The following is a 17,423-nucleotide window of genomic DNA, read 5'->3' on the forward strand; positions in this document are numbered from 1 at the left end:
AGCACTTTTAAAAGAAAAATTTCAATGCAGATACTCAATCTAAAAGTTTCACCATTGTTGAACTTGGTCGATCCACAACATTTCTTCGACGCCAAGAAAGAAGAGCGAAAAAGTCGCGGAAGATTGGGTCGAGTCAGAAAATGTTTCCAGTCTTCTCTCGGACTAGTAAAAGTCAAAGCCGTTGCCAAGAAGATTCACAACAATCAGTTTATTCGGTTATTTTGTGAAGTATTGTATTCTTGGTCTGAACACAATCGACCATTCCAGGTTATTGATATGGAATCCCTGCAGAAGGAATTAGCAAAAATCCAAGTCACGGCTCCAGATATCAATTCTCTACCGTAAGTTCTGCTTTCCCGTTCTAATGTTGAGCTGCATAGAGCTGTATAATGTAGAAACAAAATAAAATTTAAGACATTTAGACCTACTTATGCTATGTTCTCCAAAGGGACGGTTCTAAACTACCTTGAAGTATCTATCGTAAAAGTGTATGCGCTAAATCAGTTGATACCTGAATACCTGAATGTTTTCACTAATGTTGACAGTAAAGTACAGCTATTTTTTTCATGTAGGAACATTGTCATTGTTCATCGAATGTACACATTTGCTCAAAATAGATACACCCTGATGATTGCATGGCTGCCAGTAAAGTAAACGTTCATTGATATCATCCAATAAACATGGCTGTCGACCAAACCTGGAGATTCTGTGTAGCTCCAAGAAATACTAGTATCCTCAGCCATCCCAGGGAAGGTTTTTTCTTATACATTCAAGTGGTGGTCATCATACATTTATCTCAGCTAATGATGTTTTAAATCAATTTATTCAATAATTTTGGCCATGCATCATTACGCTATGAAGCACTTGAGAAGTTTGGAGAGTGCTCAAGGAGCTTAAGAGTTGCTCTCAGCTTTCCCTAGGAAACTCTTATGCTTCTTTTGTTCTCTCCAAATGTCCTGCGTGCATCATAACTCAATGCACATTAAAGCATGGATTAATTAATGGTGGCATGAATCAACAGTACTCACCAAGAGGTAACTCTGTAAATCTTTGGGTGAGGGTGACTGCCACTGGGACACAGAAACCCTTAGTTACCCTATACTAGACCATGATCAACTTTATTTTGCAGTTCTGTTCAAGACTTGAGGTCCCAAAAACCCCTGCTCTATTCCAGACTATCTATTTCCATGCAGAAACTTTATCAGTATAATAGTCCAACATACGCTAGCTAAACCGATATCTTACAGTCACTTCCAAGTTTCAATTTCTAGTATAGAACCCCGGGTAAATAACCCTGTTTTAGACTAAATTATTTGTACACTGGCCACTTTCTCGGTGAATTAATTATCCTATTCTGTGTGATTTCTATATCCCATTCCAGATTAAACTGCCTGAAAACCATACCCTTAACAGTAGCACATACCTCTAAATTTTCATATATTGGAGCTCCCCCCCTGCCATGGCATCTTGCTTCATTAGACTTATTCACATAAAAATGCTCTCCAAGGAATGAAAGCATATAAACAGTCACTCAGTGTCTTGCGCAGTTGAAACCCCTATTATTGTGGCCTTATGAGTTCTGCAAATGTGTTGGCATCAAAAGGATGGATGAATGAGTTGTTTTGATAACTAAAGCAGTATTCATCTTCAGGATCTATTAATAACTGTTTTTAGTAACATTAATTTTACTTTTCTGTCTCTTATAGAAACAAAGGTGTTGACAATACTTCTCTTCCTGAATCCCACAAATCAAATACCCCAAAGGAAAAACTTGTGTTGTCATTTTGTGAGAATTTTAGACGGCAGTTTGTTCATCTCTATCGTGATCGTAAACCCTTGTTTTTAAATCCTCTTAATGAGAGTGGAATAGAGGTAATTATGTAACGTTTTAGCTTGATAGTGGAATAATCTTTGAGCTTGAGATTACCTAGCTACTTATGTTAAGTGTTGGTTAAAATCCTCTATCTTAGCTGCTGCTATCTACTCTAGAGTTGATTTACAGCTTAGTCCCAAGCTTAACTATAGCTTGGTCCCACAACTTGGTAAGGGCCAACTTCCATGATATGGCCCAGTAGATCAAAGGATAAATAGTGGAGAAATTAATATCCAAGCTAGGATATGTTGGTTTTGTCAACCTGTATTATCCACTAAAAAATTCTGACGACTTTCCAAACATTGTCAGAAGATTCCTGAAGATGTCTTGTTAGCACATCACTAATACGTCACATCATACAACCAAAGGTTGGGCAGTGGTGTCCAGTCCCTCAAACTGAAACACAACCTTATAACTTGTTGTTTAGGTCCCAAATGTCACATTTAGTGCTGTTCACTGGACTCTGATTTTGGATGGAAATTGAATTGAATTTTTCATGTTAATGGTTACTGAACAAGTGTCCAGAGTAGTTATTGTTAGTCATGCATGTGAAATTGTTCTAGCTGTAGGTGTGTGATTGATGTCTTTGATCCGCAGGCATGTGACAGATGTCAAATTGTGCCAGTTGATGCTGCAATAGCTCAAAAATTCTCAGTTAGCTATAGTCATGAGTAGGTGTAAGATGGAAGTTTCCAACCTGCAGGTCTCAGACTCATTCAGCCTAAGGCTTAATGGTTGGTTGACATGGAAATTATATAAAATTTATGACCGATGTGCGCATGTAGGTCTCTTTACAACTCCAGAAAAAAATATGTAACCATGTTTTTTTTTTCATTCTTAGAAATTTGTATGCACAACAATTCGCCCAACGCTTCTGCCATACAAAGAGGTGTATGATTATGATGGCTGTGCACAGTTTGTCTCAGATTATCTGACATTTGTTCCTTTGGATCCACCAATTGACTTGGTAAGCTTTCTTCATTTGACGGAAATATTTAGTGTTACTATTTAGTATACTTGTAGGCATTCCACTGGCATACCATCCACTTACAAGTCACCAAGACATTTTAATATATATCATGTGTAAAATCAGTGATGACATGTATTAATCGAGGAAAAATATATTTTTGCTTTGTTTAAGTTTGCCTTCATCATGCATTAATTTGGTGGGGGGGATACAGGGTTTTTCAAGGGGGTCGGCTGATATCTTCCAGTTGCAGAATCAATGGGGTATGCCCCCTACTGTGGCAATTTGAGAATTTGAACCTAATTTAAAACTGTTACACCAGAAATACTAGCAGTGCCACAAAGTTGAAATAACGATGAGGTAGTTTCCAGAGTGTTTTCCTTTTTTTCTTACGTAATATTCTAGAGCTCAATGTTTCGACCACTGGGGTCGCCAATGTGACCAAATTTTTTTTCACTGGCGACTATATTTTCACACTTTTTACCGAAATACTTTTGCTGGCCACTAAATCAAGACCCCAAGGTTTTTTCCTGAAAGTTGAACTCTGTATTCCCAATTTTTAAAAAATTCTTTTTCTTCTTTTGTTCCTCCAAAGAGAGAATTGCTAACCACCCAATCCACCACCCTAAATCTGAGCCTGGTGGAGCGGGGGTGGGGTTAATCATTGTAAAGGCAGTTGTATGATTTGAAGTCTTCAACCCACTTCTAGTATATATTATTAACAAATTGCGGCATGCATGTGCAGCTTCAAGTCAAAAATTATCACACCTCCTTCAGGTCTTACCTAAAATAAGCTTATTTGCTTAATGAAAGCCCCCAAGTCCTCAAATAAGCAGTCTTTAAATTACAGACTTGCCTATATATTTCACAGATTTCTTTTAAGGACCTGTCACGAGGCACAATTATATCAAATGTTGCTAAAAGAAAGTCCCAGCAAATGTTCAAACATAGAAAAATATCCGTCATTGTTGATTGATGTGAGGAGCTTGTTCCCTCCATTCCTAACTTACACCATCTTAGAGCGACCTCTCCTCTGCTGATCTGAGTAACAACATGCAGTGTTCTAACACTGTCTTTAGTTAATATTTAATGCACAGGAGGAAGTGAGAGATTTGTTTCAACTTTCATTCTGAGCTGAGGATGCTTTTTTATTGACAGCCAAGTACCCTGGTATCTCCTACCACTGTCCTGAGGAGCCAAAAGGGAAACTGTTTTGATTTTAGTGTCCTGTTGAGTTCCTTACTGATTGGAGCTGGTTATGATGCATACTGTGTGTGTGGGTATGCAACCAGAGAAACAACACTCATGGATGAAACAAGAGAAATCTGTCCTCTCCTGAGAAAAAAAGATGAGGTCTGTTAATTGCATTATTTTTGGTTTTCCTCGCAAAATTAATCAGAAGAAAATACAGGACTTATGTGTTACATTCACACCCCATGGCCACAACTTGTATTTCCGTGACCATAAAATATTCCTCGCCAGTGAAAAGTTTTTTGATGTTGGTAGTGAGTTCACAAAGTGTTTGCTTGTTTGCTCAAGATCCTTTGGCTCCTTTGTTATGTCACTTTATTTGTTTCTGTTGGTCGCTGGTCAGGAGGAGATAAATTCAGTTTATTTGTGATACCTGCGACCAGTAACCATGCAGGCAATGATAACCAGCACTACTTAGAGAATGAGACACAGACTCTCAGAAGAGATGCAGACTACACCCTACCTTGTCAAGGTCATGTGCTTCATTGCTTTTATTGATCTCTCAGTGGTTGTGTACTTACATCAAGTGTAGAGTTGAAATTATATATATGTATATGTATATGTATATGTATATGTATATGTATATGTATATGTATATGTATATGTATATGTATATGTATATGTATATGTATATGTATATGTATATGTATATGTATATGTATATGTATATGTATATGTATATGTATATGAATATGTATATGTATATGTATATATATATGTAAAATGGGTTTGACTTGTCAATTAAAAGGTAACCAAGGAAGAGGTGAAAAAAGAAGTTAAAAAGTACACAGTGAAACCTCCTAAAGATTTAAGAAGTAAGTTTGAAGCTAAAGTTGAGTCAAAGAAAAAAGCCGAAGAAGAGGAACAGGAAAGGAAACGGCGAGAAGAGGAAGGGGCAAGAATTGCGGTAAGATGATCGTGTCAGCATTTCAAAAATTGATGTAACTGCGGTCATTGTGAAAAAGTTGTAAACCATGTAATTAAAAGAACATCTAACTTCCCGAATATCATTCAGCAGAGCAGAAAACAGGAAAAAGTATATAGTCCTGTATTATGAATAAACTAGTGAGACAATCTCAGATAGTGCAGAGTGTAACGTATAGCTCTGATGCAGTACTCACAACACGGTTCCTCTAGAACCCCTGCTGTTCACCCCTGCTTTGTATTGACCTTGCTAGTAAGCTAGGGATTTTGATGAGACATTAGCAGTTTGTATGTTTCATGTGTGTATTTTCATTCACAGTCCAAGAATAACTTATAATTAATTACCATTTGTCAAGACAGCTCTTCTCAATGTTAGTGTGTGATCTTGTAGGAAATGTGTTTTTGCCCTTGCTGCAAAGCTAATTAATAAATTGAAATGAATTAATCAAACAAACAAAGTTTACACCTTATCCCTTAGGACTTAGCGGTTTAGAGGACATTAGCCCCCTAAACCATCCCAATAGTGCTCTCTGCACTAAAAAGCAGTGTGTATTGTACTATGTGCCCACAAAGAGTCTTTGTTAGGATTTTGTATCGGTGCACGTGCATATTTTTAGCAAGATGAAAAGGTAACTGAGCAAATGCCAACGTCCCTTACCTTTCTGTTACCACTTGATCATGATATATTCTGTCTCAGAACAATTTAACATATATATGAGACATCATAACAGTAATGAGAGTTAAAGTAACTGGCCAGTTAGTATCTATTTATAATTTCTTACTTGATCATACACCCATTCAGAATAGCAGGCATTCAGTCAATTGATATTTTCACTGCTTTTAGTTAATTGTCTTTCCATTATCAAATCAAACAACTGTACCAGAGGCACTGTGTAACTTTATATTAGGTTAAATTTACAATAAAATTTTATTAACCACTTTTTACATGGGAGTGAGGTCTTTACTGGAAAATGTCAAACCAAGGCCATGCCATATTGACTAAGCGATTGTTAGGTCAATATGGCAAGGCCGAGGTTTGAGATTTTCCCATAAAAAGCAAACATTCAAGGTTAATAAGTTGTTTATTATAATGGCTTTTTGCTCTGTCTTTGCAGGCCTGTAATCAGCCCGTGGGCATTATGGGAGAAAAATACCCTACAGTTAGCCAATCAGAGCACATGTTAGATCCGCTAGAAACACAAGCCATATAATAATATGTTTTAATAATTAAAACAAAATAATTTTCACTTAAAATTGTAAATGAATGTTGTTATTGTTGTTTTTTAATACACTCACTGTAGGAATTGGAAAAGCCTAAGCCTGACAAGCTGCATGGATTAAGGGTGCACTGTTGGGTTCTGGTCCTATCAGGAAAGCGAGAGGTCCCTGAAAGTTTCTTTATTGAGACTCTTACAGGAGCCTGTCACCCTCTCACACACAATGCTTATCTTGGAATTGAAAGTGTGTGGAATCACAAGAATTATTGGGTTAACATGCAAGACTGTTCACATGGTGTTCAGGTACATGTGTATTAATGCACTGATTATTAGGGCCGCAATTCCCATTTGTAAGACACATAAAAAATCAGGTCTCTTTTTACATATCTGAAGTTTGTGAATTAGCAGTTTGGAGAATCTTTGTAGCATGGGTAACTAAAACAAAATACTACCTCCAGCTGGTGATTATGACATGTATTTGCATTCACCAGCAGTAAATGGAAAATTTGGAAGAGGGATTTTGTTAGATTAGGTCATTACATAACTGTTGTTTTTGTTGATCTGCAAAAACATAGACATGTTTATATATATATTTTATTTTGAGTGGGGTCACAGTCCAGGATGATGTTCCAGGAGGGGTTATCATTTTGTACCATGCCCTAGATTGTTAGTCATCTTGTCATGTTTTTACATCTATTACTAAGGTCATTTGCATGTTTTGAAGGTGGGATTTCGTTGTTATTTTTATTTGTTATTTATTTAATTAACTCTTGATTCCATTTCCATCACAGGACCTTGTGTATGACCTGGGTGATGCATCCAAGTGGGAGTTCATGTTTTCCACCACAGATAAACCCTTGCTGATGATCCCATCTGTGGATGAAACTGACCCTCTTGATATAGATGATGAAGAGGTGTATATCAATAGCATGACTAATTAGCTGCTCAGATAAGTGTATATAGATTTTTGAACATACCATAGAAAACACAGCCAATCAGAATACAGTAAAGCCATTGTACATTCAACAGTATTACATCCGACCTTCCCATCATGCATTGCGTGTATATTGCTTTGATTGTGTCAGCCACTGTATTTTCTATGACATGGTATAAAATGTAGTTATGCTCTCTAGTGGTATACCATGGAATATCTCATTTGTCACTAATGCATTTTCTTGGCATACACACTTGCCTAAGGCCTTGTGTGTATACGGAGAAAATACAAGTGACTCATGGAATGGTGAACCACTCGAAAGTGTTGCATAACTAGTATGTAGTAGATAGACTCCAAAAACACTAGGAATAACTACTGAGAGTCTGTACTGTAGATGCAAATCTCTCAAAATAAGAGAATTGTGAATAGTGTCTTTTTAAGCCAAAAACTAAGATAAGACAAAGAGAGAAGTACTTTTTAAGTATTTAACATTAAAATTTGCTTAATACAGTGATTGAATCTGTTTCTCTTTTCTACCCTTTGGCATATATCATTTCTACAGTCAAACCTGTATTAGGCAGACACCCTCAGAACCCTTACTAGTGTCCACTTAATACAGGGTGTCTGCTGAGAACAGGTTTTCTCAGAATTTGACTTGGAGGGATCATATCAATATTGGTCAGTATTAAAAGACCTTGAAAGGGACAAATAACATTCTTGTGAACGATCGATAACCCTGAAATACCTTATTTCCATAAACAATGACAAGTATATGAGGTAAAGTGATTTAAGTATACAGTAACAGTATCTATATTGATTGAATCATGTGAAGGTTCACAAAATCAGACAAGAACAAAGTTCTGTAAAAACAAAATCGAATAACAAAATATATTGCATTTCTGTGACAGCTCAGTTTGTTGGCAAACTTTAATGACCATACTGCTAAAATGTGGACAAAAAAATCAGGCATTCTTTTTGCAGTGTCCGTTTGATACAGGTTTCTAACAAATAGAAATGACCATAAAAGTCAAGTTTAAGACGTCTACATCCGCTTAATAGAGGTGTCTGTTGAATACAGGTATTTTTTACAGTGAATGTGGGAAAAGAAAAATGGGACTTGCACTGCTGTTCGCGTAATAAAAGGTGCCTGCTTAATATGGGGTCTGCTTAAAACAGGTTTCACTTTGTTTTAAAAAGTCATCTGTGTAGCTGTGACATTGTTTGTCTTTGTTTTTCTCAGAATGATGACGAGGGATCTGATTTTGACTTGCCTCCTTCCTGGGTTGCACCTATTGAAATTGCATTAAAAGGTGACAGAGTAATTCACACATTTTGGTAACAATGTATTTTTTGACCCTAAGAAATATGAATTTAAAAAGGTTGGGGACTTTATTTCTATTTCTAATCTTAGTAAAATGAACTCAGAGATATATTATTTATAAGGGGATCTAAAAAGATTTAGGTAGATAAACAAAGACAATGATTAATCATTTTATCTTGGTTGAAGAATTCCAAACTAGGTGTCCTTTTGGAAAGAAGACTAAGCTGTACAAGAAAGCCAAGATAGAAAAGTTTGCAGAGTATCTGCTAAAAGATGGTCTTGTGTCCAGTTTGGCAAGTTACAATGATTATGAGTGTGAGTACATAAGGAATGAGCTGGAACTATTCTGCAGCCTGTAGCAGCTTGAAATGTGGAATAACATCAGACTTCTAGTTACAATATGTATATATTACATCAGAATCAGTTATTACTATGTCTGGAGAGTTATTTAATTTCTCCTTACAGTGTTTTGCACTGTCTAATTTCTTTTTACAATGTTGATACATTTTCTTGCAATTACCAGCTGATTAAAATGCACCTCTAGGTTGGGGATAAGGGACTAAATAAAGACATGTAATTACAGAGGACAAAAAAAAATATTCTGGTAATGATGAATGAGCAAAGTAAAAACTTCTTCCTCTCTTGCCTTGATCTCTTTACATTTTTGTACATCACATTAACATTTTTATAATTTGCCTTTCATTTCTAATTATTCTTCATATATTAATTGTGATTGTTATTGATGTACCACAGAGCTAAACAAAGTACCAACTTTGTAGTTCATTACACCAGTACTGGAAAAAAGGCTGGCTGAATGAGACTGAAATTATCATGTTTGAAAGTAATGTAAAAATGGTTTGATTTTAGTAAAAGATCTTGTCGAGAAGAGAGAAGTGTACAAACACCGGATTGACAAGCTAGAGACTAAAGTTCATAACATGACCACTGGACTTATTACTGAATTCTTTGCACCTGGCAGGCTGGACTGTCTTAAAGGTTGGAAATTGTAGCACTTTTATCGCATTTTATACCAGTCGGGCCACCACTTAACATCCACCATACACTCGCACACAAGACAAGTCGCAATTAGTCAATCATAAGCCTTGTCTACTGTCCTGATATCTTGCGATATCAACTGTAGTCACTGATCTGATGGCTACGATATATAGCACCTCGGGTACCTAAATACCTAATCGTGTTTTGGTTCGCTTCATATTAGGCTCGTTTGGTCTCGCTTTTCTGATTTTGGCTTGACCAAACTTGCCATATATGTCGCTGAAGCATATCAAAAAGGTAGGATTAGGTATAAGTACAGTACCAAAAATCTGGCAAATATCAGATCAGTGACTTGATATTCAATTAACAGTTAATCCACAAGTGTGCGTTGGATATGAGATGGTAGATAGCCATGAGGTGCGTAGCGCCGAGTTGACTATAATCAACTAGCTCATATCCAACAAGCGCGAGTGGAACAATTGTTCTTTAATCTTTAATCTTGCTTTAAACACAATAAAAATACATCACAATCCTCTGGAATACTTTTGCAACTACCGAGATAACACCTCTTTAAACAACGGAGTGACTCTAGCACATTTCCATTCGTTGGAAAATATGCCAGAAGACAAGGATTTGTTAAACAGATCACTTAATCAGCACATTCACAAATCAACCTGGCAGAGATATTATCAAGTCCTGAAGCGTTTTGTTCATTAAAAACGCCCCCAAAATATAGGAAACTAAGGTTTATCAGTCGCCTCACTATTAAGTGTACTATTAAGTGTACTATTAAGTGTAAAATTGCTGTCGTTAGATTTTTTTGCGCGAAAATATTCGGCTATAAGGCGCACCCCAATTTTGGCAAAAACTTCCCAAGAAAAAACAGATTTTCCTCGAAAAAACCGTGCGCCTTATAACCGAAAAACTACGGTAACCCTCTTTCAATAATGATTGATTGATTGATTGATTGATTGATTGATTGATTGATTGATTGATTGAATAAAACGCCCAAAAAATCACGCGTACGCTTACCATATTTGTATTTCATGGTATAATGTCTCAAAACCCATGGTGGCTAAGCCAATGAAAACTCTCGAATTGCATTATCCAATGATCCAGTTTTAAATAATGCAGGATCTGATTAAATTGTAGGACAGTAGACAAGGCTTCGGATTGGCTAATTGCGATTTGGATAAGGAAAATTGTGCAACCAATCATTGATATTTCTTTGTTGGTAGCTGACCCAGTTAAACAACTGGGAAAATAACTTTTACTGGTAAATGAAGTCGAATTATTTTAAAATCTAGTAACAGAATAAAAAACAGTCTAACGTTTCTTTTTATGTGCGTGCAGACACTTACGCACGTATTGTTTCATAATTATTGTTTTCCCCTTTTGCCCTTTTTAGAACACACCTACAAAGCAAGTTCTCCGGGTCCAGAATCCGATAGAACTATGTTATTTTACTCCAGGTACGTCACTTCTTTCATGGGCAAACTGGATCTTTCCAAGGCTTTTTGAAAAGAACTGCTACTGCTACTAGATAGAAGCTGAATATACATTAAGGAACTTTTTTTCAGCTGTGAGCCTCCCTTCCTTAGCCTTGCCTCTGATAAAGGCTGACTTTGTGCCAAATTTATCCTGGCGAGCTGTTCATGTCACATGTTCATGTTCTTTGGTTCTAGTTCTTAATACTGATTTTGAAAATTATACCAATAAATTTATTCTTTGGAGAATATTCACCTCTGCTTCGTCTCCTTAAATATCACCAATGTTTACCTAACCTCCAGTGAACAATTATTGTGCACTCAAACATAATTGTTGTAAAATATCCTGACTGACATGTACTTTTTCAGTGCTCGCATTGACGGGCTTGTTAAGCGTGAAGAGTCGCCAGAGGAAATGACGGAAAGTTATGTGGATAGAGACGATTTCATGTACTATCGGCAGGTGACATTTGGAAAGCGAGTGAAAAAGTTTGGGCCGCAGGAGGCCAACTCAAGACCTATAGTGGTACGTCACCTTCAAACCGTCAGCTGACTTTGTATGCTACAATAGCTATTCTTCAAGCGCGTATTGTGCATTATAAGTCCACGCTTTCTAGCCTGCGAAAGCATTCGTATTTCCGGCTGTCACTTGGTTCGCAGGCTAATGCTTTCCTGCTCATTTCAGTCTCATAACTCAATTTTCTTTCCCGACTGTTATCAAATGTAGTTTGTTGCTAGATGGCACAAATACATATAGCCAGCCACGGGCACTCGAATTATCCGAAACACCAGAGTTAAGATCATTTCCTTTTCAACAGAAAATAGTTGAGAGATTTCACCGTAACAAGTCTAAAGAAGCAAACGAAGATGTTGCGGAGAGAGTTTTCCTTGTCTCTGACGAGAGAATAAACTTAACGTTTCATTTGGAAGACAACAGAGTAACGGCTTCCACGAGGGAATTTATCCGACCTCCACACACCACAGAAAAAGGAGGCACTCTAACTATGACGCCGGATATGACTACAACATTTCAGGTGAGTTTTATTGCGTGTACTTTAGACATCTGTAGCTTCAGGTGGCTGGCAACTGGTTCCAGCAGTTATACTTGAACTGATTAATTCTACACTTGATTGAACGTCACAATGCTGGTATCCCACAAACGCCCAATCATTCGTAAACTAGTTCTGGTTATCTTTATCGCAAAATAGGTTAACATAACAACAGTACATCCTGTTTAAACCACCCTTTATTTCAGCTTTAAGTACTTATAACTAAAAAATGAGTTCGATGACTCTTTTTTATCACTGAATCGTAATTATAAGTATGTTTTTAAATACTCTGGAAGGAGTACAAAGCCATCTTTAATCTGAAACTTTAATTAAAACCAACGTAAATACATAACAGCGGTCGGAATAAATAAAACTTGGCCTGTATCTGTCATATTCCATAGCACAGTATTTTTTTTTAATCAGGCACATTTTCTGCTAACAGGTGGACCCTCTCATCAAACCACATAAAAATTTACATGTTTATGAGATGTTGGTAGAACTGGTTGATGCCGAGGAACAGAGCACAAACCAAATAAGAGCATCAGAAGAAGAGGTACTAATCTGTTACTCTCTTACTGTTCTCAGTACTTATGTTGTTTATAATCTACGTTGGTAAATTTGGGTAGACTCCTCACAGCCCTCCATTTTCTCGTATTTTTATTCGATCGTTAAACGCGCGGATAGAATCGTGAGAGAACTCACGTAGGGGCCAAACCACCCCCCAAATGTTTCGTCAGTTCTTGGGTATTTCACATTATTTCACATTACTTAAAAAGTATTGACTCTTTCTACACCAAACTTGGCAGATGAACAGGAGACCTATTGCCAATTATATTTACGTGAAAAATGTCAGTAAATGTCAAATTTGTGACGTCACAGTGATGACGTCATGTTTTTTGCCTCTTTTGAAGTTTTTAATATGCATATTTTTTACAATGTGTTCAAAAGAGCACATCAAGGGGAGTTGAAACCTGAAAAAATTTTGTCCATATCACAAAAATTAAATGAAATATGGCATTTTTAAATATGAAAAATAACTCTGCAAAATATGGGGTCCCCCCTTGAGAAAAATCCCCAAACTGGAGCCGTAATTTTGTTCCAGCAAATGCAGCCGTGTTGCACATGTGATATGCCAGATGACTAAAGCAAAAATAAAGAAGAAAATCGGAATAAAAAATTATCCCTCTAGTGTTATTGCGTTAAAATTAGTTTTGTTACGTCATAACCTGTGACGTCACCCGTTTTTTTACTGTTAATACCATCCTAACAAAGCCGAAAATCAAATTTCTAAAACCATACGATTTTTGACAACATCAAGCTTTCTATTTTTCTAGATTATTAGCCCTCCTAGAATAAAACTTAAAAAAATAAACCAGAGAGACTGACTTAAGAAAGACAGTATGGTTAGGCAAATTCCGGGGGAGAACGAAAAAATATTTAACTTACCATATCTCGAAAAATAATCATCATAGCAAAAAACGGTTTCCGGCATTTCACTCCTCAAGTCAAGGCCTTTTCAATGAGATAGTCTTTTTATCAGATTTTACAAAACATTATACCACGTTTTGGTGACGTCATCAATTATGACGTCATAATCTGACATTTTGTCACAACTTCCAAATTGAAATAAACTGGAGAACAAAGAAAGCTCATCTGCCAAACTTGGTTCAGAAATATATAAACCAAGCAAATATAGCCTTCATGAAACATTAGGGGGGTGGTTTGGCCCCTACGTGACTGAACGCCAGTGCAAAACGAAAGACCCTCTCGTGCTTCGTGCTCGCTTTTTCTTTCGCGTGCGTTGAATAATAGAGAGGCTGTGAACAGTCTAGAATTTGGGTAGAAACAAAACATTTTAAAAAATGTCTGGGGACTTAATGACGAGATGCTGCTGTGTACTCTTGCCTGTGACAGAATTTTGATATGAAAAGAGGCGGATTATTGACATGCACTGACAATGCTTCAATGCTTAACAGGTGTTGTTATTTTGTAGGTGAAGGAAATCCTCCAACTTCGAATCAAAGAAGAAGCGGCATCACAACTGAGTGTTTCTGTGTACGATACAGAGAGAAACGAGAAGGCCAAATTACACCGCCAGGAACTGGTAAACAGACTCACACTGTACAAGTGCTATGAACGCACATACAAGTGATACAACAGCTTGCTACTGCGTGTTCTGTTCCTTTTTTTAATTTTTTTTTCAGTTCATGTACTGTTCAGTAGCGATTCCATGTCAAAATCTGGACAGAGAGTGTTCGCACCTTAAGTTATCACCCTGAAAAAGCACTGGCTGGCTGATAGTCACGACCAAGACAAAAATTGTATCTCAACAGCAACCGGGGTAGCTTCTGATTATTTGTCACGTGCCTTAAAACGCGCCCTAACAGGAAGCATACCATGAAGCAACTGAGAAATTTGGAAATAGAACACACTATCTAATATCAAGACATGATTTTCTACCCTACGAGGCGTGGCGATAAAAATACCGGATAAATTCCCTGTATCATTTTCATCTGTTTGTCGGGGCTACAGTGGTCTTCACTTGAGTGTCGAAAGTAATTCACATCTGCATTGGTTCTGCATTGGTTTGCATTACTATGCTAAGTGATTGGCTTAAAAAGAAAATGGCGTTACTTTGTCGTCCAATCAGAAGTTAAACTAAACCTGATACAGTGACTCGCTCGCACACATTCTCCCTCGCTTCCCCTTAGCTACATATATGGTCATATATTTCTTTTGAGTTTTCTTTGGTTAAACTGGATTGTTTCGTGTCGTTTTGATAACTTTGGTTTCAGTTGTACGACGCAAATTATTAACGACTGCTTGACACTATATTAACAGTGTCAAAAGAGAAACAAGACTCACTGAAACTAGATTGTTAATTTTTCTTATCAATTAGTATTGTTTTTGCTAGCCATATGATAAATGAGTTTTCTTCTGGTGTGTTTACATTAGGAGCGCAAAGCAGCAGAGGAAGCAATGAAGAAACATGAATTGGAGCTTGATTACTTGGCGCCATTCCTGGCTCAAATTGGTGATCCTCCTCACATCAGTCGACAGGAAGCTTACAAACTGAAAGAAGAGTGTCTTCAAGATCTTAAGCACCGTCTTATTGACAAGGCAAACCTTATTCAGGCTAGATTTGAGAAGGTTTGTAGAATGTCTGGAGAACAGCTCCTCACTGGGTCACATTTATCTATTTAGGAATGGACGTTTTATGTCAGTAAATCCGCGAAACTGTTTTCAGAAAGTGAGGGAAAATATTTTGAAAAGCACCATTCATGTATCTTTATATCTAAACAAAGGTTTTACAATGTATGAGACATCTAAACGGCGTTGACTTCCTGTGAATGCAGACAGATTTCCTCCTATGGAGAGGAAATCTTCTCCATTCACTATCATGAATTTTTCTTGGGACAGGAAACACAAGAATTACAGCGCAAACAAAGTTGGTATCAGCAGAATCAAGTGTCCATGACAAAAGAAGACGAAGAAGAATACCTTAACTACTGTAGCGAAGCCATGTTTAGAATCCATATCCTTGAACAACGCCTTAACAGGTATTGTAAGTAAAAGTAAAACAAATCTGCCTGCCACTGTCATAGTTCTAAACAGAAAACGACGCAAGAAACCAAGTTCATTCAACGCTGGAAAAGGCTGTAATGTGACATCATTGAACGATACGACACTCGCCAGGGTGAAATACGAAAAATACGCCACTCAGATCCCGTATGAAGTGGCGCATTAAGGAACACTATTGCACAACTAAGATCTTTCAAAGGACCAATAACTAAATTCAACCAATGAGATTGCTCCATTGCCAGTCCAATATTCTCTAAGTATTGGACCAGGCACTGTCCCGAATGATTTTCTGGCTTACGTTTCTGAAAGAACTTGCTTTCACGTAAACGATTCCCCTTTTTTCACCAGCCTCTCTTTTCCGTCTGTCTTGTTTAGCTTCAGACGTGATGGGAGTATACACCATGTCAGCTTCCAATTAGAATTCCGCTCTTGAAACTTTCGATATTTTACAAGTGTTACCAGTCTGTGATCGGGGTATTTTTTCTAAACAATGGTGTAATAAATCTCTTATTAACCTAGCCTGCTGGGAGAATATCGGCCCTCGGTCTTTTTTGTTCTCCTAGCACGGACCTATTGTATTAAATTGCAGTGCAATTGTTTGGAGATAAATAATTAACTCATTTCTCAAATTTATTCGTAAAATATCCCTGCAACCTACCTGTATAAATCCATCAGATATAAAGTTGTGCACATTTGTTGTCTGTCTCGCCGGGCAGTTTGAAAGCCACTTTTAATGATAAATATTCCAAAGAGAGAAAAAAAATTCTACCACAAGGGTTTTCTTTCACATAGGGACTGACTGTGAAATGTCATCTGGCATTAAACTCTGCTTAATCCTGGTCAAGCTTGTTTGAAAGAGATTTTTCTCAGGCACATTAGGCAGCAAATATTTTTCTCTTATTTTTAGCGCAATCTCTTCTGGCATTTCATATTTTGCGGTGTATTTTGAGCCTCAATTATCGTTCATAAGATTTAAAATCATCCTTTCTTAGGCCTCTTTTACATAATGCTTAATTAGTCTTTCTAAATCCTACAACTTGAGCTGTTTAGTTATGTACATATTACTAACTACTTATTAACCGAGAGCGAAAATCTCGGACCAAGACCCTGCCGTATTGACTGAGCAATAGCGAGGTCAATATGGCAAGGTCGTGGTTTGAGATTTTCCCGTAAAGACCGAACGTTCGAAGTTAATAAGTTGTTTATTATATGGCTTGTTGCTCTATCTTTGCAGGCCCGTAATTGGCCCGTGGACATTACGGGAGAATAATGCACTACAGTAAGCCAATCAGAGCATGCGTTAGATCGGCTACAAATACTAGCCATGTGAAGGGAATTATTAACCAACCGACTTTTGGTAATTGTTTCTATCCGTATGCAGCCTAAAGAGAACTTTCTTTTACTTTAGACACAAGGAGCTGGCACCGCAAAAGTACGTTCAACTGGAACAAAAACTCAGGACCGACCCAAGATTGGCGGAGTATTTCTGATCTAAATTCAACATATCAGCATTTGTACTATATGTATATTTGGTTTGCACTGAATAAAATTATCTCTAAATAAAGCTTGTTTCAGTCCCAACTGTAATGTCGTGTCCGTTCCATATTTTTAGTAGCTGAGCTAAGAAGCAGGCAACTCCCGATGACGGAGATCTTGAAGGTTATTTCTAATTTTCGTTGGGCCTTTTTGACGATATCACTTTTTCCCAATTTTTTCTTTCAAACAAAAATAAGCCGATTTATCAGGCCGAATTTAGTAAATATGTGAAGTGTTATAAGAATACGTTGCACATTTATTTAAATGTGGGACCCCAAACTTGCCA

General features: G+C 37.1%; 1 protein-coding gene across 1 annotated transcript; it reads left to right on the forward strand.

Moving 5' to 3' along the window:
• Positions 1–24: 24 nt before the first annotated feature.
• On the forward strand, positions 25–17,172 carry LOC145483701 (dynein regulatory complex subunit 7-like). Its single transcript, XM_081462247.1, has 18 exons — positions 25–341; positions 1,707–1,872; positions 2,715–2,840; positions 3,999–4,193; positions 4,840–4,998; positions 6,317–6,535; positions 7,024–7,146; positions 8,407–8,476; positions 8,674–8,802; positions 9,355–9,483; positions 10,892–10,955; positions 11,340–11,496; positions 11,789–12,004; positions 12,462–12,572; positions 14,013–14,123; positions 14,975–15,169; positions 15,440–15,579; positions 17,010–17,172. The coding sequence occupies exons 1-18, from the start codon at positions 25–27 to the stop codon at positions 17,089–17,091; spliced, it is 2,709 nt and encodes a 902-aa protein (XP_081318373.1). The 3' UTR covers positions 17,092–17,172.
• Positions 17,173–17,423: the final 251 nt, after the last annotated feature.

This window comes from Orbicella franksi, chromosome 4, assembly GCF_964199315.1.
Source record: "Orbicella franksi chromosome 4, jaOrbFran1.1, whole genome shotgun sequence".
Taxonomy (NCBI): domain Eukaryota; kingdom Metazoa; phylum Cnidaria; class Anthozoa; order Scleractinia; family Merulinidae; genus Orbicella; species Orbicella franksi.